This window comes from Vipera berus, assembly GCF_964194415.1.
Source record: "Vipera berus genome assembly, chromosome: 2".
NCBI classification, from domain to species: Eukaryota; Metazoa; Chordata; class Lepidosauria; order Squamata; family Viperidae; genus Vipera; species Vipera berus.
Window position 1 is genome coordinate 101,604,398 of NC_138203.1, and position 21,883 is coordinate 101,626,280.

Consider the following 21,883-nt stretch of genomic DNA (forward strand, 5'->3'; position numbering starts at 1 on the left):
TTATTGGAAGTCAACTGGGAAGGTTGCAGATGGTGAGCACATGATCCCAGGACTGTTGAAAATACATGTCGGTTGCCAAATATCCAAATTTTAATCACATGACTGTGCAGATGCTATGATGGGTCATAAGTGCAAGGCCCAAATGTAAGTCATCCTGACTACACAGATAAACCTCCAGGTGCCCTCAACAACTCTCTAATAGAATGCAAATGACCAGCTGTTTGCAAGCAGTATAAATCCTTCCATTGCCCACCACCCAGGCAGAGCTGAAGAAGCTTCTTGGATGAGAAGTGAAACGTCTTCAAAGAAAAAGAAAAATAAGAAAGATCAGTTGCCTTTGTGAAAAAGCACGTTTGGGAAAATTATGACCTATATGACTGAGAATCTCCATAGATTTTGACTGACTAGTGTCACATTCCCAAAATATTGTGACATATTTATTTATTAAAGCTATGCCATGTTTTGTCTATATTATGTTTGAATGAGGGATAAGTACTAAAAGAGTTAACCAGTCTTTTAAATAGTTTGATGTACTTTTTCCCCAATTAATTATTTCATTTAATTTCTCCCCCCCACCTTCGATATTTTCAATAGTTGCATATATTGTATTTGCTAGTCAGCAATTGGGTAACTGATATAATGGCCTCATAATGGTATGTAGTCAATCAGATTTGGTTATAGAGTGATTTCATTGAAGCTAAGTTACGTAAGTTCTTCTGGTATCAATATTATTGTCAGTCTAATTAAATAAAAACTTTTGCTCTTTTCCAGAGCAGCTGTCCAAAATTTGTCCAGAGAGGGACATATCTCAGTATTGCCGATTTTTTTAAATTAAAAATACCCACAATTTTTGACAGACTTTATTTTTTTAATAAAAAAGCAACTGTAACAAACTGCTTCTGTATATTGATGCTAGGTTTGCTTCTCAGTTTGCTGCTCCCAAGAGCATGTGAAATTAGATAGCCAGCAAATTTTAAAATACCCAAGGACTAATTAGCAAGGAGCAATAATACAATTAAGACTTGGTAATTTGATGCCGTGTATCAAATGACTATTGATTATAATGTGCACTCTTGTGTTTGTTGTCTGAGAGAAAGTCAGCAAACATAATATGCACTCATCATCTCTATGTGAAGAAAATAATTGGCAAAGTTACAAAGATGTATTAAAAAGCCACCTGATATGATTCGCATAGTAGGATAAAAAACAATATTTTTTTCCCATTCATAAACTGTGCTAAAACTTTTATGTTTTGCTAGTACTGTGTTTCCCCGAAAATAAGACCAGGTCTTATTTTTTATTTTATTTTTTTGCCTCCAAAAGAGGCACCAGGTCTTATTTTGGGGGGATGTCTTTTATACTCACTTCCGGCACTGACAGCCCCGCCCAGCCGGTCCACTTCTTCTGCGGCCAAAGGAGCAGCTTCATTCTGCAGCTGCATTCCGGCCTGCATTTTGCAACCAGACCTTTCCGGAAGGCCACTGCAGCCAAGTTCCGAACTATGGATTGAATCCATCTTGGCTGCAGAGGTCTTGCAGAACTGAGCTATGGATTGAATCCATAGCTCGGTTCTCAGCTGCAGTGGCCTTCCAGAAAGGCCTGTTAGTGAGAAATGCAGGCCTGGCTGCAGAAGACACTGCAGAAGAAGTAGGCATGCAAGAAGAAGCCTGGCTGCCAAGTAAGTGGGTGCAGGGTGCGTGAGGCAGCTACACACACACACACACACACACACACACACACACACACACACACTAGCTTTATTTTTAGGTGTGTGACTTGCCCCAAAACTAGGGCTTATTTTTGGGGTAGGGCTTATAAGCTAGGGCTTATTTTCGGGGTAGGCCTTACTATCGGGGAAACATGATATTTACTACGTCACGCCATAGCTGCCTAGAATGACAAAAATGCTTGTCTGCTTTTCTTCATTCACAGGACTATTGCTTCTCTAAGTATTTAACAAAAGAACTTATTGCCACTGTAGCACAATCTAAAAGGCTTCTAAAATAAGTATGCCTTTGATTTATAGATTGAATTGAATAAAATTAGCTTTGTCAGAGTAGTAATCAGCTAAGTGTTTAGTTGATTAATCTGCTGATTTAATCAGTTGACATTCAGATGTGTTATTTATACAGTACTACTTACATAACATTGCTCAATTGCTAGTGAAACACCCAAAGGAAGGAATCAGAGCTGCTTTGGTGTTTATGCACATGTAAAATATTCACAAGTGGATGTCAGTATGTTCAGTAAATTGGTACTCTTTCTATCTATATTTTTATTTTTATCTCTTTGTCTGCATGAGTCAAAGATACATGTAGAACCAGAAATGTCTCCTTATCCACCTAGGTCACTAAGTATCCTTTCATATCCTTGTACCCTGATGTTTATATTGGAATTAGTATCTTTCAATGTCACATACCTTTTGAGACCACGTAATAAATGTGACTAACCTTTGCAACTACATATTAATTAAAAAGGTATTCAGTAACAGAGGTGGTGATGATCATTGATTTCCTAGCTAAAGAAAATGAGTTTAAAATGGGCATCAAGTATCATAGAAACTAGTTATTCAAAACTTGGGGAAAAATCTGGTGGATTTGCTCTGGCAAGAAAGCAATATGAGATTGTTAGGTTACAAATTTGGTACCATCACTGAGAAGATCTCTTTGTTAGTCACTGTGACCATGGTAGATCTTATTAACATATGAAGGGCCACTTTTTTCTGCATAAAACCTTGCCTATAAATTCAAAGGTATTTGGGGGGGAGCCTATGGGAGAAGGATGCTCAAAGCTAGTAAGGGCTTTAAGAATCAAAATGAGCACTGTATACTGATTCTGGAAGTGAACAAGTAATTTATTAAAGCACAATTAATATGGCACTACCTGTTCATGTTAAGAATAACACCATGCATGTATTGGAAAATTACTATATCATGTATAGTAATTAGTATAGAGCTAATGTTTAAGCTGATGCAAAGAAAAGATGAGCTGCTGCTATCATGAGCATTTACATTCTGTCTCACACATACATGATCACCCAAACTGATCCTAAAGGGAGAGTATGGCCTGTTCTGAAAGAACTCTGAACATCACTTCTCAAGATTACAAAATATTTACCAGTTTACACAAGCCTTGTCTGACCTCTAGCTTCTTATAATTCATGGATTCCGCTACTTAATTCCAGAGAGCATGTTTAGGGCATCCATGGTGCATAGGATCGATGGAGCTAAAATTCATCCTAAACTTTTTTCTTCTTTTAATATATTGTTATTTGTTAAAGCAAACAGCTAAAATATCATCAGGATATCAATAAAGGATCAAAATGAGATTATAATGATGATATATAGATAGTACGTTTTGAATTCTTTGGAAGAATTGTAAAACATGATTTCAGAACAACAGTATCACCTATTGGTAGGAGAAGGAACTCCAATTTTACCTTCTAATATAGCCAGAAAAATGCTGAGTTAGCAGTTGGATATAGGATTGTAGCAATGGCTTGTGTGTTTTTAGCTACATAAGGAAGACAAAATATTAGGAAAGAAACAATTTTTCCATTGACTGCTTATTCAAACATGCACACACATGAAAGTCTGTGAGAGACAAGTATATTGACAGAGAAAAGAAACTTCTTTTTCTCCATTGTCGACCCAGAAACTAAATGAGACCATTTACTGCCTGCATATAATTCCTTATTGCCTTTGAAAACCAGCTAAGATTTTAGATAAAAGCATATCCTTTGCATTGATGGATAATCTGCCAACAAGTGTTTTTTTACCCCCAACAACCACAGATAGATTTTTTCCATGCTGATCTGTCCCTAACCTGGTTTTCAGGTCTTCCAACATTGCACCTACTGTCATTGTAACTTAGTCCATCTATCTTGCTGCTAGTCTGTCTTTCTTTCTTTCTTTCTTTCTTTCTTTCTTTCTTTCTTTCTTTCTTTCTTTCTTTCTTTCTTTCTTTCTTTTTTCTTTCTTTCTTTCTTTCTTTCTTTCTTTCTTTCTTTCTTTCTCTTTCTTTCTTTCTTTCTTTCTTTTTCTTTCTTTTTCTTTCTCTCTCCTTCCTTCCTTCCTTCCTTCCTTCCTTCCTTCCTTCCTTCCTTCCTTCCTTCCTTCCTTCCTTCCTTCCTTCCTTCCCCAGGATTGGAATCATGTAATATGTGTGAATAGGATAATTTGAGCTTGGTCATTTGTGTGAGAACTCTGGATTGTTTTGTTCACTGATCTATTACAATATACATCTGTCATCTTTCTTTCTTATCTCTCTCTTCCTCCCTCCTAACCTACTCAAGTAGGTAAAACATAAAATGAAAACGTTTAGTAGCCACAATTTTGAAACACGATTCTGAGCCAGCTCAAAACCCAGTCTGAGTGCACAGATTACAATTCAGATGAACCTGTTATCCTATCCTAAAAATATCCTATTGTTGAATGGCTTTATTTCTGGCCTTTAGTTACAGCAAAAAAAAAAATGAGCTTCCTTCTGCTTTATTCATTGCTTAGTAAAATAGTTTTTGTGATTATATGACTTTTAATCATATTATATGAAAAAATGCATATGTTATTGTCCAATTTAAAACAAGTGCAAGAAACGAATATAGAAATAAAAGTAACTGCAATTTTAGTTTATAAATCTTTTCCAGTTGATGCACTGCTATTTATATTATTGTTAATAACAACTAATTTTAATTTGATTTTTTAATGTAATTCACCTTAATCTTTCAGGAGGATTCAGTGAAGCCACTTATTCAGGAATCCAGTTCTGAGTCCCATGGAAATATAAAGCAGAATGCCTCATGTACAGATTCTTTATCCTGGGTAATTATGTAGTACATCATCCATTGATTATACCAAACAAACAAATACTAAAAATATTGCAGAGTCTCCATCAATGAATTTGTTTTAATGATAATATTGGAAACATTCTCATTAATGTCTAAGTTAAGTATGTAATATAGCACTGATGGCGAACCTTTTAGAGACGGAGTGCCCAAACTGCAACCCAAACCCCACTTATTTATCGCAAAGTGCCAAAACGGGAATTTAATCTGAATACTGAGATTTTAGTTTAGAAAAAACAACTCATACATTAACAACTTTTGTCTTAAAAGAAAAACATAACAAAGCTTTCAGTGATACAAACAACTTTTTACTGAAAGGTAAAAGTTTGCATTTGGCATGCTTTTGAACAATTAATGTGATTTTTGCTGTTGTATGCATGCTGATAATTTGTCTAATCTTGGCTTATACTTTGTAAGTTTGAGAGCAACACATGCAGCACTCAGGTCATCTGTTAGTCTGTTTCTGGTCTCAGATTTGATATAATTCAAACCTGAAAACAGCTTGCTCACTCCTGAGGCTTGTTTTGGCTAGGAAGGGGCTTGAGAAATGGCTTTTTCCTGTGAAAACTTAGCCAAAGAGCAAGGTGCGTGTGCCCACAGAGAGGGCTCTGAGTGCCCCCCCTCTGGCACGCGTGCCATAGGTTCGCCACCACTGTAATATAGAATGCAGACTTAAAATCATAAATTTTTATAGTGGGAAAATACATTTGAGATAATCTAGTTCTAGTCCAATCCCCTGCATAGTGCAGGATTCATTGGAGTTGGAGTTGGCAAACCTTACAGCCCATTGGCCAGATATGACTTGCCACCTAAAATCATGCAGCCTATAGTCTCAGAAAGGAATATATTCACCTGATTTTTGTGTGTGTGTGTGTGTGTGTGTGTGTGTGTGTGTGTGTGTGTGAGAGAGAGAGAGAGAGAGAGAGAGAGAGAGAGAGAGAGAGAGAGAGAGAGAGAGAGAGAGAGAGAACGAACCCATCACTTCCTTGGGTGGCTATTTTTGTAACAACTTCACAAGCCACAGGCACAGGCAGAGCAACAAACCTCCACACAAACTGTGAGGTGGAGGATGACTTTGGTGGAGACTTATAGTAAAAGAAAGCTCAACACTTAACATGGTCCATAAGATAATCCTCTTGATAGTATTTTTGTAGGTGTAATCCATTGGTTCTGTAACAATTTTCAGGACAATAGAAAGTATAAGAATAAGAATATTTAAACACTCAGTACTTCATATTATGAAAGTTGGAATAAATGAAAAGTGTTCCCTATATTAAGTATCCACTTTTTAAGGACAAAAGATTTGGCTAGTGGATCTTCAAATTAGTTTTCCAGTGTCATGCAGGGTATGGTGTTAAATTATTGAAAAGGTTGCTTGAATTGTACAATTAAAGCATTGGTATTATTGCATTAATAGATTATTGCAAAATGCATTGCATTATTTTGTAATATGAGGATTTCTATCTTGGGCTTGATATTTGATAGCTATTATTTATTGTTGCTTATAAATATTAAAAACAGGAAAAACGAAAAAGAGTATAAACTGCTTAGAAAAATAGCTAATTTTCCCCTTTATGCTCCCCAATTTGCAGTATTTATAAGCATTTCAAGCTCCTTAGAAACCATACTTAGTTTGTATCTGCCTTGCTATGTGAGGACTAAGCTTTTAACTATAATTATAATCTTTTGTATCCAGAAGATTAGTAGAATGATTATAACTGGTTCCTCTTTTTCCAAAGATACAGTGTAATAAGGAAGAGCAAGTCCTTAATCCTAAACAGGATGCCCAGAATCGTCAGAGTGCTATCCAGTTGGCTTCATGGAACCAGCACTCAGCTAATGTTGAGGAAGATCTGTTTACTGATTCCCAGTCAGAGGTAATTGTTATTTACGTCATCCAAAACAGACTTAGGCAAACTTAATGATATATTGAATATATTTTATTTGATTTTACAACTAGCTTATAGTACCTTTCTGTGATCATTTAATATCAAATAACATGTAAGTTCTTATCTCAAGAAGCTAGCAAGAATTATTCATGTTTATACTTTTGGCTTCCTTGTGCTTTCGAAGCTGCTTGGAGAAAAAAAAATACCTTGGAAAGCACATATGAGAAAGAATGCCTTTTTTGATATATACATATCAAACTCATAAATTCATCAAATAGGTTAAAAAGTGGAATAAAGTATTGTAAAGATGCCACTATTTGGGAAGATTGTCTTTTGATGTGCATCAGAGCCTTGGTGGAGCAGTGGGCTAATGCCTCCTTAAGTAACACCAGCTGCCTGCAATTAGTGCAGGTTCGAGTCCCACCAGGCTCAAGGTTGACTCAGCCTTCCATCCTTCCGAGGTAGGTAAAATGAGGACCCAGATTGTTGGGGGCAATAAGCTGACTTTGTAATAATGCCGCTTGGGGGGGGGCAAAAGCCCTAATAAGCAGTCATATACATAGAATGAAGGCTATTGCTAAGCACATTGGTTTGTGCTTAAATTGTAAGCTGCCCTGAGTCTTCGGAGAAGGGCGGGATATAAATGGGATTAAAATAAAATTAAAATAAAAAATCTTGCCTGAGTAAAAATTACATAGTTAACGAATGAATAAATGTATGATTTTTTTCCCCTAGCTGTTAAGTCAGCCTTCAAAGAGGAAATTACCAGAGTGGTTTGGAACATCAAAGGAAATAATTCCTCATGTTAAAGTATCTAAAAAATCCAGAGGAGGAAGCAAAGGACTCTTCAGTTGAAACTGGAAATGGCACAACAATGTATTTACGCATAACTTCATGAAGGTGAGATTCTTTTACTTTGTTCTGTCTCACTCGAGTTTTCCATTAATACCTCTTCCAGAAAAATTTATGGGACTGATCAAACTCTGAAAGTGAGCCCAGACAAAGAAAGAAGAAAATGAGTAATAGTTTAAATCAGAGTGCACATTGCACAGAATATTCTTCACAATATATGTGTTATGTATTGACGTGACGAATTGTTCCCTTTTCAAATTTAATCACCTATTAAGGAACATGTCTGAACCTGTATTCAGAAACAACTGTCTTCTCAAAATACATGTAACATATGGTTCCTCTTTGAATGTTATGTTGACATTTAGGAGAACTGTGTTTTCATGAAATGGGCATGCCCATATTTGTTTATTTGTAGTACACTATTTTTAAGGAAAACATTCCGGGGAAAAATAATATTAAAAAGCAGGATACCATGTGCAATGCTACTTAATTTTTTTAATTGTTAACTTTTTTCTTCTTCTCTTGCAATTACTTTTCGCACTTTCCTACAAAAAAATAAAACTTGTTTATCATTAAAAGTTGCGATTCAGTTCAGTGTTTGTGTTCAAAAGAGAAGATTAGCTCTTGATGACTAGATGGACATATACTTTTCTTGACAAAATGCAGTAGTAGTTTGCCATTATTGCCTTCTGAAATATTTTTTGACATCTGCATCTACCTTAGTACCCTGGGATTTCCTGGTGATCTTTCATCCAAGAGAGATGAGAGCAATCATCCAGTTTGATTGCTTAGCTTTTTTGAGGCTAGATCTTTTGTTTGGGTGAAGTAAATAGATGCATGTTTTAAAATTCCTAGCCTTAAATGATAAGACTCCTAAAAAAATTCAAGCTTGACAATTCATCTTCATCCTTCTCTGACTCCCATACTTAGTTAAAATTTATCCTGTCTGTTCTGTATTGGCTCACAGATAAACTATTACAATTACCGGTATTTATAGCTCATTTTTCTGTCTGAAAACAACTTTATAGAAGTTGACTTAAGAAAACCTAGAACGGGGGTGTCAAACTGCCGGCCCATGGGCCTGTTGCATCATGCGGAAGCCACACCCACCCCAGCTCCAGCAATGGAAAAAAAAGTCGTGACACATCATGCGGCAAGTTTGACACCTGTGACCTAGAACATTTAGAAATTATTACTATTTGACTAACCATAATACTATGAGAAAAATGAGTTACAGTAAAGTAGGGTGCAGTCAAGATGCATATGTGGGGTGTCTCGTAAGGAAACTTCTCTACAAAGTTATCCCATTGAATATTGTGATGGATGTCTAAAATGACCAGATGCTACCAAATAGCCTTCAAACCCTTGCCAGTCCATGATTACTTTACTAACATATTTGATTACAAAGGTTATCAGAAGTTTTCGAACGATGTAACTTAGGTTCAGAGAAGTTTTATTTTGCTGATTTTTTTAAAGATAGGCAAGACTTCTCAGAGTCTAATCGCTTTTCCCAAAATTTACATAGCTTTGGAAAAGGTTTAGAAAAGCCTCTGTGTGCATTTAGCATAAAATAGTATGATAGAGCACTCGTGGAAGTGAATGGGATCAGCAGAAAGCAGACTAGAATTTAAGTAACAACAGCCAAGAAAAATACTGTATTTTGTACAGAAGCGTTTTACTAGGTCAGGGGTAGGCAACCTCGGCTCTTTTATGACTCATGGACTTCAACTCCCAGAATTCCTGAGCCAGCCAAGCTGGCTCAGGAATTCTGGGAGTTGAAGTCCATGAGTCATAAAAGAGCCAAGGTTGCCTACCCCTGTACTAGGTCTAGCCCAAAATGCTCGCGTTCTGGGGATTTTTCCTGTGGAAGTTGCTTCCCTCTGAGATCTAGAGCCCGGGATCAGCACTCTTATTCTCTACTTCTCAACTGCTTGTAGAGCAAGTACCTTCTCTATTTCGGCAGGCTATGCAAGCTTTTGCTGCCCGGGGGATTCTGGGAGTTAAAGTCCACACATCTTAAAATTACTAAGTATGAAAAACGTGGCTAAATCACAGATTAACAATATACATTCAACAAGCTCTTAACTCTACGGAGAGGGGGCAGCATTTCGCTCCGCAAAGGACTTCATGTTGCCATGGCAATGGTACTACTTCCGGACCTTGCCTCTTGCCTCTGACGCAAAATGCAGTCGACCAGCGACAGGAAGGATGGGCGCTCTTTAGGTAGGAACTAAGCCAATCGGAAAGCCGGAGCCGGTGGGCTCCGTGGATTCGCCCGCCTTCCTCTTGCCCGTTGGAGTCGCCTCATGCGCGAGGTGAGTGTCTTTTGGCGCGAGGTCTCGAGACGGGGTCGGCGGGATTCGAGCCGTTCGGGAGGAGGAGGAGGAGGGGAGAGTGACGACGTTGTGCCGCCGCCTCGGTTGCGGCGTTGCGAGGCTCGACTACCTCAGGGGGACCGAATTGCTCAGCAGCCCCCTCGGAACAGAGGCGGTCCGGGGGGGGGGGGAAAGCGGAAGAGGGGAGAATTCTGGGCACGTCAACAAGGAAACGCCGCTTTCGCATTTTTAAACACGGCGGCTCGCGGGAGCCTTTGAACTGAGCGGTGTGTAAGTTTGGTGAGGGGAGGCCACGAGGCAGCCGAAGACCCGTTCCCGGCGCCGTCAACCGAGTCGGGGAGTCTCTTGGTGGAAGCCCTGATTGTAGCCCCCTTGAATTGGATTCTCGTGCTACTGCAGCTGCCTCTCCTTGGAGAATTCCCGACAGTCGGGGGCTCAGCCACCTGCTTAAAATACCTTTTGCGAAGGAGGATTTGTTCTCTAGCTGAACGACTAGGACAGGAGTCTTCAAACTTGGCCCTTTTATGACTTGTGGACTTCAACTCCCAGAATTCCTCAGCCAGGCATGCTGGCTAAGTAATTCTGGGATTTGAAGTCCACAAGTCATAAAAGGGCCAAGTTTGAAGACCCCTAGACTAGGACGTCCAGCCAACATTAAATATCCATCCTTTATTTCTTGTCCTTTCCCCCTAGACCAGGGGTAGGCAACCTCGGCTCTTTTGTGACTCATGGACTTCAACTCCCAGAATTCCTGAGCCAGCTTGGCTGGCTCAGGAATTCTGGGAGTTGAAGTCCATGAGTCACAAAAGAGCCGAGGTTGCCTACCCCTGCCCTAGACTCTAGACTAGAGCACCAGACGTTTAGGCAGGGCAGTCTTTCAGATATACTCCAGATTTTGGCTGTTCCTAAAATAAGTTGCCTAGGTGCTACGACATTCTCACTACTCAAGAGTAGAATGCAAACAGACTTTCTGCTAGCGCAGCTTAAAACTACATGTTTTGAAATAGTTGTGTGGTACTGCCAGGATAATGTTCTCCTTGATTGCCACTGAGACTGTTGTTGTTAGCTGCGAAGTCGTGTCCGACCCATCGCGACCCTATGGACAACGTTCCTCCAGGCCTTCCTGTCCTCTACCATCTTCTGGAGTCCATTTAAGCTCATGCCTACTGCTTCTGTGACTCCATCCAGCCACCTCATTCTCTGTCGTCCCCTTCTTCTCTTGCCCTCAATCTTTCCCAGCGAGTCCTTCCTTCTCATTAGGTGGCCAAAGTATTTGAGTTTTAGCTTCAGGATCTGGCCTTCTAAAGAGCAGTTCAGGGTTGATCTCCTCTAGGACTGACTGGTTTGATCGCCTTGCGGTCCAAGGGACCGGACCGCAAGGCCACTGAAACAGGTATGACATAAATACTGTACGAATAAACTAAAACTTGTTACACTAAAATGTCTAAACTATGTGCACATGGACTTCTCAAACCAAGTCTCGCCTGTCTTACACTACTGCTTTTACCAAAATACATTCACACTTGTTTGAAATGTGGATTCCTGAAAAAATTCCTTGCTGTAACTACCTTTCATGGCAATCCTTTATTTTTGGGAAAGTGTGTTTATATTCAAAGTTTGCTATCCTCATTACAGGTGGTCCTCTGGATGTCATTGTACATATCTCCCAGCTTCAGTCACTGTTTATGCTTGCTGGCCTGTTGGAAATTGCTTAATTATCACCTTTAAGGCTTCAGTTTATGTACCCATTATGAATCTACTGTAGCTATGGAAATCACTCAACAGGTTTTTGCAGCTCTTTTAAATTCTATAAATCAGCTTTATTTTCATAAACTTCTAGTTATCACTTGGTTTCCCCCCCAAGAGAAATGGCTATGTGTACAGATAGAGCCAGCCAAGGACAATTTATGAAGTAGGATAACAACAGATTTTGGAAGCTTCTATGTCAGTGAGATTTAGAATGAAAAACATACATAACTTGAATTTACAGATCATGTTAAAGCAAGTTTAACATCATATATGAACTCAGTCACATTTAAAATATGATTTATACCGTAATATTTTATGTCTACTGTAGGTTTTTTCCAACAATGCTTTAATGCAGTATATTAACGCAGATATTTTCTTCTGAATCTATGCAACAATTGCTTAAAAATACGGAAATATGATCATGCCTTAAAAATACAGTAGATGCATTGTAGTGTTTAAGGAAGTAACTCAAATGGCTCCCACTGTGATGCTGCTTTCGAGTTCACTGAGATTATTGCAGACCTACTTTACAAAATTGTTTTAAGGAAAAAAAAAATCTGTCCAATCTAGAATTTTCCAAATATGTTCCTAAGTTGTCTTTTTCTAAATATTAGGAAGAAGTTTTTGCTGGTTTTCAAATAATTGATTTTTATTATGTGTGATGAAAACGTAATACAAAATTTAGAGTAAAAATTATAATAAGCTAAAATTGAAAGTTGATGCTTTCCTGAAAAATGCTAAGCATAATTGGTTAAACATTTATTTAATTACTATAGTTTTATATTATCTTTCTGAAAGCGCAAAGAAAATGGGGTAGTAAAAATATTTGCCTACCAAATATATAGGTTTCCTAGTGTCCCCAATGAATGTAACTTTCTTGCTTGGAGATAATGAAGTAAAGCACCACATACATGTTTTTCTTTCTCTTCATTCTATTTTGTATTAATGTGTAATTACATTTGGAGAATGCTACAACAATTCTTAAGATGGCATATTTTTTTTAAATTCCATTTATATCCCGCCCTTCTCCGAAGACTCAGGGCGGCTTACAAGCTTAGCAGTAGCCTTCATTCTATGTATATGCCTGCTTATTAGGGCTTTCACACAAACCCCAGCGGCATTATTACAAAGTCAGCTTAATTGCCCCCAACAATCTGGGTCCTCATTTTACCTACCTCGGAAGGATGGAAGGCTGAGTCAACCTTGAGCCTGGTGGGACTCGAACCTGCACTAATTGCAGGCAGCTGGTGTTACTTAAGGAGGCATTAGCCCACTGCTCCACCACTGCTCCATCAGTTACCTTTTTTGCAAGCATAGATTTGTCAGAGTCTAAAAATAAAACATTTTTGTTTTGAGGTTCAAACCTACAATATTAAATTAAGAATGGGTTTGGTCTGTTAATATTTATGTGTCATTTTTTCTGTGACAGAATTATGGATCCAAACTTGTTACGAGAACGAGAACTTTTCAAGAAAAGAGCACTCTGTACACCTGCTGTAGAGAAACGTCCAGCACCTTCTTCTGATTCCTCATCTTCTAAAAAGAAGAAAGCCAAAGTAGAACAGAGTGGTTCATCTAGTTCAAAACCAAATACAGGTTAGTGGGGGCAGAGGGAAATTTAAAATAGGCAATTGATGCATGTACCTCTTGGTTGATAGGCGCAGGTAATGGAACGTTGACTTGCATAGACAGCTGGCATAGAATAAGGTGAACATATTGGCCTAAAAGTGAATTTTGGATGTGGCATGCTGACCAAAATGCATGTGAAAACTGATAATCATTGCTCTTACTGTTAGCAGGGAATGCTGTATGTAGCATGACTGTGATTATGGCTGGTAACTTAGTTTACTCCTACTCTAGTTATTTAACATACTTAAAATCATTATGTGAAAGTCTTAATTGGCCATGAAGGGTGATGAGGATAAATTTCTATGTCATCAGTTGGCAAGTCTGATATTTGGAAAATTAGAACTAGCAATGTATGTAAATGTAAAGAGCATAAAGAGCATGAGTTAATGAATAAATTGTATAAAAATAAATTTGTTTTGTATTGAAACTTAAGAGAGAAATGAAGGATGTAATAATCTGAATGAAGGTAGTTAGATTTTATGGAGTGGGGTTGATGAACGCTTGCAATGAAATGAAAATATAATTTTAATTATGAAAGAGCTAAAATGTATGTCAAAAGAATGAATGTTATCTGAATTATGGATACAAATAGAAGTTGTAATCCATGAATTGTTGATAGTTGTATGTTATGCTCCAATGTGTAATGCTAATGGAAGAATCAGAAATGAGTATGAAAATATGTTCATCACTGCACATGGATCCAGGAGAAAAGGTGACATGAATGGATGGGAGAAAAACCAGTAGAGAAAAAGTGGGACTATTCAGAGAACCAACAATAGCAATAGCAATAGCACTTAGACTTATTTACATATATTTACAGCACTGAGTGGTTTACAATGTTAGCACATTGCCCCCAACAATCTGGGTTAGCTTCTGCTTTAAAAATACATTTGTTTTAATTATATAAATATTTAGCCATATATGGCAAAAAAGTATAAATGTACAAGCATGATGTGGTTTGAATATGATGAAAATTGAAAGACTGAGTGAAGGATGCAAAGTTGATTGGAGGTTCTGAATGATGAATAGAGCATTTCCTGATAAGACTGAAGAGTAGATCTTGTAAAAGAGGTATCCTGGAAGAAAAGGAAAGAAGTGAAAGTAGCAAGAGTGAAAGTATAATAGCTATAGGAGAGCAAATATGCTACTCTATAAAAAAAGAGAAGGAATGGAAGGGGGGCAATAAAGAAAGTTCATGTGGAAGTTCTGTAGAATAATAAGAATTGTGGTATTGAGTACCATGAAAGAATGTACAGTTACGGTAATAGGAAGTATGAAAAAGGTTTCTTGTGGAATGATGAAAGAGGCTATGGATAAAAAAAATGCATGTTAGAGCGATTACAGAAATAATACATTTTGGAAATGTGTGAAGAGAGCTAAACATGGAGTTTCCAGGAGAGTGAATAAAATTTTAAAAATTAAATGATGAGATGATTTGGGTTGAAACTGAAATAAATGAATACCATAAGTGAATTGTGTGTGAATAACAGTGATATATTGAAATGTGGAATTGAGCTGAATACATATACCCAAGACAAAAATAATGAAAAGGAAGTCATAAATGCATAAGAAAGTTGAAAATGGTAAGGCTACAACTCTGAAAAAATGTTAAAATATGGATGTGATTTGCTCATGGTGTAGCTGTGGGACTTTTTTAATACATAGGTGAAGAGGGCATCTGTATCCGGTAGTTGGGGAATGCTGCTAATTGTTCCTCTACAAAAGGAAAAGTGCCAATAATGCTAAAATTCTACTTGAAAAGGTGCCACAGGTGACAAAGAATTTGGGAAGTACAAACATGCAGTTTTATATTGAATAGGGGTTTCCATAGCAAACCTTTGCTCTTCGGTAGGAAGAAAATTTACTGTATATTTGTATATTTCAAAAATGCATGCAATTGTGATAAAATCAGTAGATTTGAATTATGGAATATTTTGCATGAAAGTAAAGTTGGAAAGTAGTTGCTGAATACCATGTAAGCAGTATATGATGAAAATGGATATTGTCCCATTGGTTCCTTAAAATATTTATAGATAAATATAGAAGAAATTGTTGAGGGTCTTTGGAAGAATATTAATTGGATATACAGACATTATGTACATTTGCAGCTGGCTGATGCTGTGTTGTTAATTGAAATTCTGAATACTTACAACCAGCAATAAATCATATGATACAGTCATGGCCGAAATTGTTGGCACCCCAGAAATTTTTCCAGAAAATCAAGTATTTCTCACAGAAAGGTATTGCAGGAACACATGTTTTGCTATACACAGGTTTATTCCCTTTGTGTGTATTGGAACACAACAAAAAAGGGAGGAAAAAAAGCAAATTGGACATAATGTCAAACAAAACTCCAAAAATGGGCTGGACAAAACTATTGGCACCCTTTCAAAATTGTGGATAAACAAGAACATTTCAAGCATGTGATGCTCCTTTAAACCCACCTGGGGCAAGTAACAGGTGTGGGCAATATAAAAATCACACCTGTAAGCAGATAAAAAGGAGAGAAGTTCACTTAGTCTTTGCATTGTGTGTCTGTGTGTGCCACACTAAGCATGGACAACAGAAAGAGGAGAAGAGAACTGTCTGAGGACTTGAGAACCAAAATTGTGGACAAATATCAACAATCTCAAGGTTACAAGTCCATCTCCAGAGATCTAGATTTGCCTTTGTCCACAGTGCGCAACATTATCAAGAAGTTTGCAACCCATGGCACTGTAGCTAATCTCCCTGGTCGTGGACAGAAGAGAAAAATTGATGAAAGATTGCAACGCAGGATAGTCCAGATGGTGGATAAGCAGCCCCAAACAAGTTCCCAAGGAATGCAAGCTGTCCTGCAGGCTCAGGGAGCATCAGTGTCAGCGCGAACTATCCGTCGACATTTAAATGAAATGAAACGCTATGACAGGAGACCCAGGAGGACCCCACTGCTGACACAGAGACAAAAAAGCAAGATTACAGTTTGCCAAAATGTACTTGAGTAAGCCAAAATCCTTCTGGGAAAACGTCTTGTGGACAAATGAGACCAAGATAGAGCTTTTTGGTAAAGCACATCATTCTGTGCCAATAATTTTGTCCAGCCCATTTTTGGAGTTTTGTTTGACATTATGTCCAATTTGCTTTTTTTCCTCCCTTTTTTTGTTGTGTTCCAATACACACAAAGGGAATAAACCTGTGTATAGCAAAACATCTGTTCCTGCAATACTTTTCTGTGAGAAATACTTGATTTTCTGGAAAAATTTCTGGGGTACCAACAATTTCGGCCATGACTGTATAATGAGATATATGGAGTTTATACATAAAAGGTGAAAATTAAATCAAATTGATGAATTTGTGTACACTGATGAGAATGTATACTAAAGATGAGAAAATGGATGCAGAAATTTAAACAATTATAAATGTTCATAGAAAGATAATGGGTGATGTGCTCTGTTGAAAAATTGTTTGAGAAAAGGAGTAAAAAAGAGTAAAAGGAATAAAAATGGCTGTTTACAAGAGCATCCACCTGCCACTTTGTTATATGGAGTTTGAGAGGACTTGAATATGCTGAAGAAAACAAAGGAACTTAAATTTAGTGGACAGGAATTATTTAAGTGTGTTTGTTCAAACATGAAGAAAGTTCTGCTGATTTTTGCACTAGCACAAACAAATTAAAAAGCTATTATATAATAAAAGCAATCTTTATCATTCTGTCACTTCTTGTTGCATAAATGTGCTTGCTTGCTTTCTCCTTTTTTAATCTTGATGTTGATGATCTTATTGTTCAGGCTGATAAAATAAGCAACATAAGTGGTAGATGTGATGGCTAAGGATTATAATCCTAAACTAGTTTGGCAAGAATTATTTCTGTTGACTGAGATTGAGAAAAGACTGCTGTCCTATTTTATGATCCCAAATGTTTCATATCCTATATAGCACAGATTTTGGCATGGAGGGTTTGGTGTACAGCTGCTGTTTTGATGGCAGTCCCATGTTTTTAATATTCCCTTTAAATCAGGGGTGTCTATCTGCTGGCCTGCGGGCTGAATGCATCATGCCAAAACCACACCTACCCCATTGTTGGCAATGGAAAAAAATCACAATACATTGCAACACATCACGTGACGTTGCGAGTTTCACACCCTGCATTAAATCAAAATAAGGAAACAAGGTTACTGTCATATTTGCTATATGTTTTTAATGTATTGGATTAAAGATTAAAAATGAGAAGCTGAACTGGATAAGGAAGCATAAACATTTCCTTTGGCTCTGTTTCTTAGCTGACTTTATCAGTACTTGTGAAGGATTGACATGATCACTGTATAGTTAACTATGGGGAATATAATTGCTGAGAAACTACGAAGTGCCTAAGCACTGAGAAACAGTGTTTTGATGTACAACTAATAATAATCCATATCTTTTACATATCTCATATTTAACAGATTTGTAGAAGATTATTTTGAACCCTTGGGTTGGCGTAGCCCCTTGTTTAAAATAATGGAGTATCAAACTACTATTTTGATACATTAAAGATATAATCAAATTGATTGCATGGCAAATGATACTTTTATATTCTGTGGTATCTTAATATGCTTTAATTTATTTTGACTGCATTTTAAAGAAAGCAAAAAGCAATTCATTAATTGAACAAAAATGTATTTAATCAGTACTAGTCTACAGCAGTTCATTATAAAAGGAAACAACCCTCTGTTTTCACACCACATTGTGACATTACCTATTAGCAAATATTTTGTTACCTTTTCAGGTTTCTACCCATCAGCAAAAAAGGGACTGCTAATAGTGATATTTAAGGCTAAACAGCATCTGAATTGCTTGGTCCTAAAATACAAGAGGCTTCAATATAATGTTGAACATCTGTTTGTTTTTGGTGCTGAAGATCATTCCACCACTACACCACTTCCGTTTCATGCTTTCTGAAGCTGTTCATCATAGATCTAACAGGATTGGGTTCATTTTCTAACTCTTTCATGGTCTTGTTTTTAACGCAGCAGCAACAGTCGAGCAGCTCATATAAAAAGGCTAGTACCACCAAACATATTACAGTAAATATAAATATGACCAGGATGATAAAACAAGCAGTGTTCCAGTTGTCATGGAAAGGGTAAATTTTCTGCACTTGAAACCCAAGATAATGATAGAGGGATGTGGTTTCATTCCAGCGGCTAATGTTGAAAGTTGCCATGTTTGGAAGTTCCTCTAATTTCTCTCTCTGCAATAAATTAAAATATATAAATAGTTAGGTTCTTTTCTCCTTCACCAACAAACAAAAATTGAAAAAAGCTTGTCATTTTTAGTTTACTAATTGTAATCTTAAATGTTTCTTTATAAAACACAACTAGACAATTTTCCCAGGGTCAATGTCCACAATTACCTTCTGGTTTTCAGGTGATATCGCCAGAAAGACAATGACAACCTTAAAGGGGCAAAATTGGTTTTTTAGCCATATTTCAGGGAGTTTTAGAACTTTAAGGTTAGAAATTAGAGTAATTTACCTTCTTTTTCCTTTGAGAGAGAAAGTTACATTTTGGTACCAAATTGTGGTAGCGTAAGCTTCCCAAAAAATAAACAAATAGAATACAGCCATTAAAACACCAAAACAAAAGCCCTGCTTTTAAAAATGGTGGTGCTAAAGGGTCAGCGAGCCAATTTTGTCATAGATCATCATCGGTTTCCTGATTAAGTAAGCTGGGAGTATGCTGTTTCAGTAAATACTAGTAGAAAAACTTTTGCCCAAAGAGCAAGATAATACACAATAATAAACAACTCTGTTTCTGGGTTTTTTTTTACAAATGGTATCATAATAAAATGAAATCTTCAAGCTGCCCCCTGCTTTCATTTTGGAATGTTTGACTGGCATGCCAGTCATAGTCATTCTGAATAATCATTTGCAATTCAGTTACAGTTGAGAATGTGATTATAGCTCACAGCATAATTGTATATGACTGCACAAATGCATTGAATTTATTGGGATTACTCCCAGATAAATCACTATGGTGTAGAATTATGTTTTCAAAATGTTTTTTGAAGAAGCATTTGAAGACATTTGCTGATATAAATTGACTTACCAATGCTGCAGTATTACAATTGTTGATTTCTGATTTTATCTTTATTGATGAAGCCAAAGTGTTTGGCATTGATAAAGCTAAATGTTCACTGTGCTGATTTTCTGAAAAATCTCAGTTTGCCAGTCACTGGATCATAAAGCAATGCTCTAAGGCTGCTATACTGAGAGGATGCTATGTTGCTGGGCTTGCAGAAACAGTGCCTTTCAATTCAGAGCTGGCAAAATTATAATATCAGGAGGGACAGGCATGTGGGAAGAGGCTGGGGATGATGTGGGTACCAACAAAGGTCACATAAAAGGCAATTGGGAGGGTGCATATAACTTGCTCACCTCAGCTTAAACTACAATGCTTAACTTTTTATGGACTCATTGCTAGAACAATAACAGCACCATTAGATCAATGTCACTCATATTGAATTACATAATTTCTCCCCTTTCCATCTACTATTTAAATCAAAACTACAAAGAGGAATAAGAAAGCTACAATGGTAAAAAGTCTATCTCTGAGACTGGAAAAGCAGAATTTAATTGAATCTAGAAAGGGTTTCCTACTCAGTTCCTAGAAAACCTTGTAATTTATGGGAAACAATTTCCTTTTACAACTAGGCTACAGAGCAGGGACTGGGTGGAAGTGACAAACCCTGCTCAAATCATACTATCTTTGAAAGCTATGTACAAGCCTCTAATTTATTATACATGAAAGAAAGCATATGGAAGGGTTCAATAAAGATGCTTTTTCTAGCAGTATTTTACTTTTCGTATATAATTCTGATCCCAGATATCCAGATGATGCTGTGAACATTGGCCCTCCAAATGTCCTTTCCCAATGTTGGTCATTACAGGAGCCAAGAGTCAGAGCCACCCGTCCTTTACATATCAGCCACATTGTTATAAGACAGTAGAGAGAGTTTTAAGCAGTCCATTTAAGTGCCTGAGGAATGCAATAGAATTCACAATCTGGTTCAGTGCCTTATCAACCACACCTACCCTGCTGTTTCATTTTCTTGTTTCCACCAGAAACTTGGAGAAGTCATATATCTCTGAGAAAAAACAACACTGAGGAAGAAGCTGCCCACTCACAGTAGAATGAAAAGCCATGTAGGATCATGGAATTGTTTCAAAGGGGGGGGAAAAACTTATCATAGTTGATATTTGCCATTTCCTAGAAAGTTTAGATTTGAATTACAGACCATGGAAGTGTTTTTCAAAAACAATTCAAAATCTTGGAAAGAAACAGAACACTACTTTGTAATGTAAGTAGATTTCTTCCCAGCTTTTATTATTTCCAGTTACTGTACTAGGCAAGAATTGCAATTTCCTAAGGGAAGAATGTTTTAGAACAGATACCACTTCTGTTCTACTTGATCTTAAATTGTTTTTGCAGTTTAGGACAATAATCCCCTTCACAGGGTAGCTCTAAAGTCTATGCAAACCTGAAAATAGGATGGCGGGAAAGCAAGCTATGGTAGAATTTCTTCCCAGGAAAGCCTCCCTGATCTCAGCCATAACTGTGCTACTCCTCCATTTGTGTCACGACGATAAATAGGATATATGCACAACATGATGGTCTAAAAAGCTTTAGTAATTATGTCTGATACCATCTATTCCACTCATTATTTTCTCAAGTGTCAAGGTAATTCCTTCAAATGCTAGAAAATTTCTAAAGCTTTGTTTTATGTTTTATGGTCCAAGTCAGTCTGCCAGGCAGTGATAAGAATTCCAGCTAAACTGTTACATCAACTGGGGACTGACAAAACTGTATGTGATAAGCATCCTACACAGAGATGCTTCTGTTGTAGCTTTGTTAAATTCTTAGGTCAGTGATTCTCAATCTTTTCTTCACGACGGACCCCCTTTAAATACCTTTTGTGGGCACAGACCACCCTCAAGGCTTAAGATTTAAATCATAACATTTCTTCAAGCCTTCCTGCACTTCCCCCCATGATGACATCATGGCCCCCCACAGACCACAAGTTGAGAACCACCATCTTAGGTGTAAATTTATCCTTTAGTAGTGTAATATTTATCTGGATCAAGTTGAATAGGAATTTACGGTTTAAGTAATACAGCTATATATCTGTAACAAAAAGAAACTAGATTCAGTGTGATGACCAGAAGAGTCCTTTGGATGTCAAATCCAAAGTAATGGCTTTGTTCAGAGCTTCTTCTGAATCAGATTGAATAAAAAGAATGGACGGGAAAATCATCACAATGCTACATTTCATGTATTTATTTCTCTGAGAACCAGGCTTTTATATGGCACCAACAGAAACTGAATTAAAGATAGCTTTTCATATTTTCCTGGGAAGAAGACCAACTCCACATGATTACTAACCTCTAATCAAAGATCACTGAAAGTGCACTTCTGGAGTAACACCAGTAGCCAATGTATTCTAAACTAATTTTCCAAAACTATAAATTAGATTTCTAAACAAGTGGAGTATTTGAAGGAAACTAAGGAATTGTTTCATTCAAACCATGTGAAAATTAATGAGCTATCATATCGACTGCAAAAGGGTAG

General features: G+C 37.2%; 3 protein-coding genes across 8 annotated transcripts in view; 2 read left to right on the top strand and 1 right to left on the bottom strand.

Moving 5' to 3' along the window:
- WRN (WRN RecQ like helicase) overlaps positions 1–8,150 on the top strand; it is a 60,780-nt gene extending 52,630 nt beyond the window's left edge. For 3 of the 5 annotated variants that reach the window (XM_081317545.1, XM_081317547.1, XM_081317544.1), the window contains 3 exons: positions 4,728–4,820; positions 6,583–6,720; positions 7,468–8,150. In XM_081317545.1, coding sequence (XP_081173671.1) covers positions 4,728–4,820; positions 6,583–6,720; positions 7,468–7,587 — 351 coding nt within the window. In that variant the 3' untranslated portion in view covers positions 7,588–8,150. Of the gene's footprint in view, positions 1–4,727; positions 4,821–6,582; positions 6,721–7,467 lie in introns of those variants that run through there. The other 2 variants (XM_081317546.1, XR_014025099.1) reach the window with 2 other exon arrangements.
- Positions 7,560–21,883, top strand: part of GTF2E2 (general transcription factor IIE subunit 2) — a 46,370-nt gene continuing 32,046 nt past the window's right edge. The window contains exons 1-2 of one of the 2 annotated variants that reach the window (XM_081317562.1): positions 7,560–7,632; positions 13,099–13,265. In XM_081317562.1, coding sequence (XP_081173688.1) covers positions 13,103–13,265 — 163 coding nt within the window. In that variant the 5' untranslated portion in view covers positions 7,560–7,632; positions 13,099–13,102. Of the gene's footprint in view, positions 7,633–9,771; positions 9,900–13,098; positions 13,266–21,883 lie in introns of those variants that run through there. The other variant, XM_081317561.1, reaches the window with a different exon arrangement.
- SMIM18 (small integral membrane protein 18) lies at positions 18,187–18,480 on the bottom strand (the record flags this gene model as incomplete). Its single annotated transcript, XM_081317569.1, has 1 exon — positions 18,187–18,480. The coding sequence occupies one exon, from the start codon at positions 18,478–18,480 to the stop codon at positions 18,187–18,189; it is 294 nt and encodes a 97-aa protein (XP_081173695.1).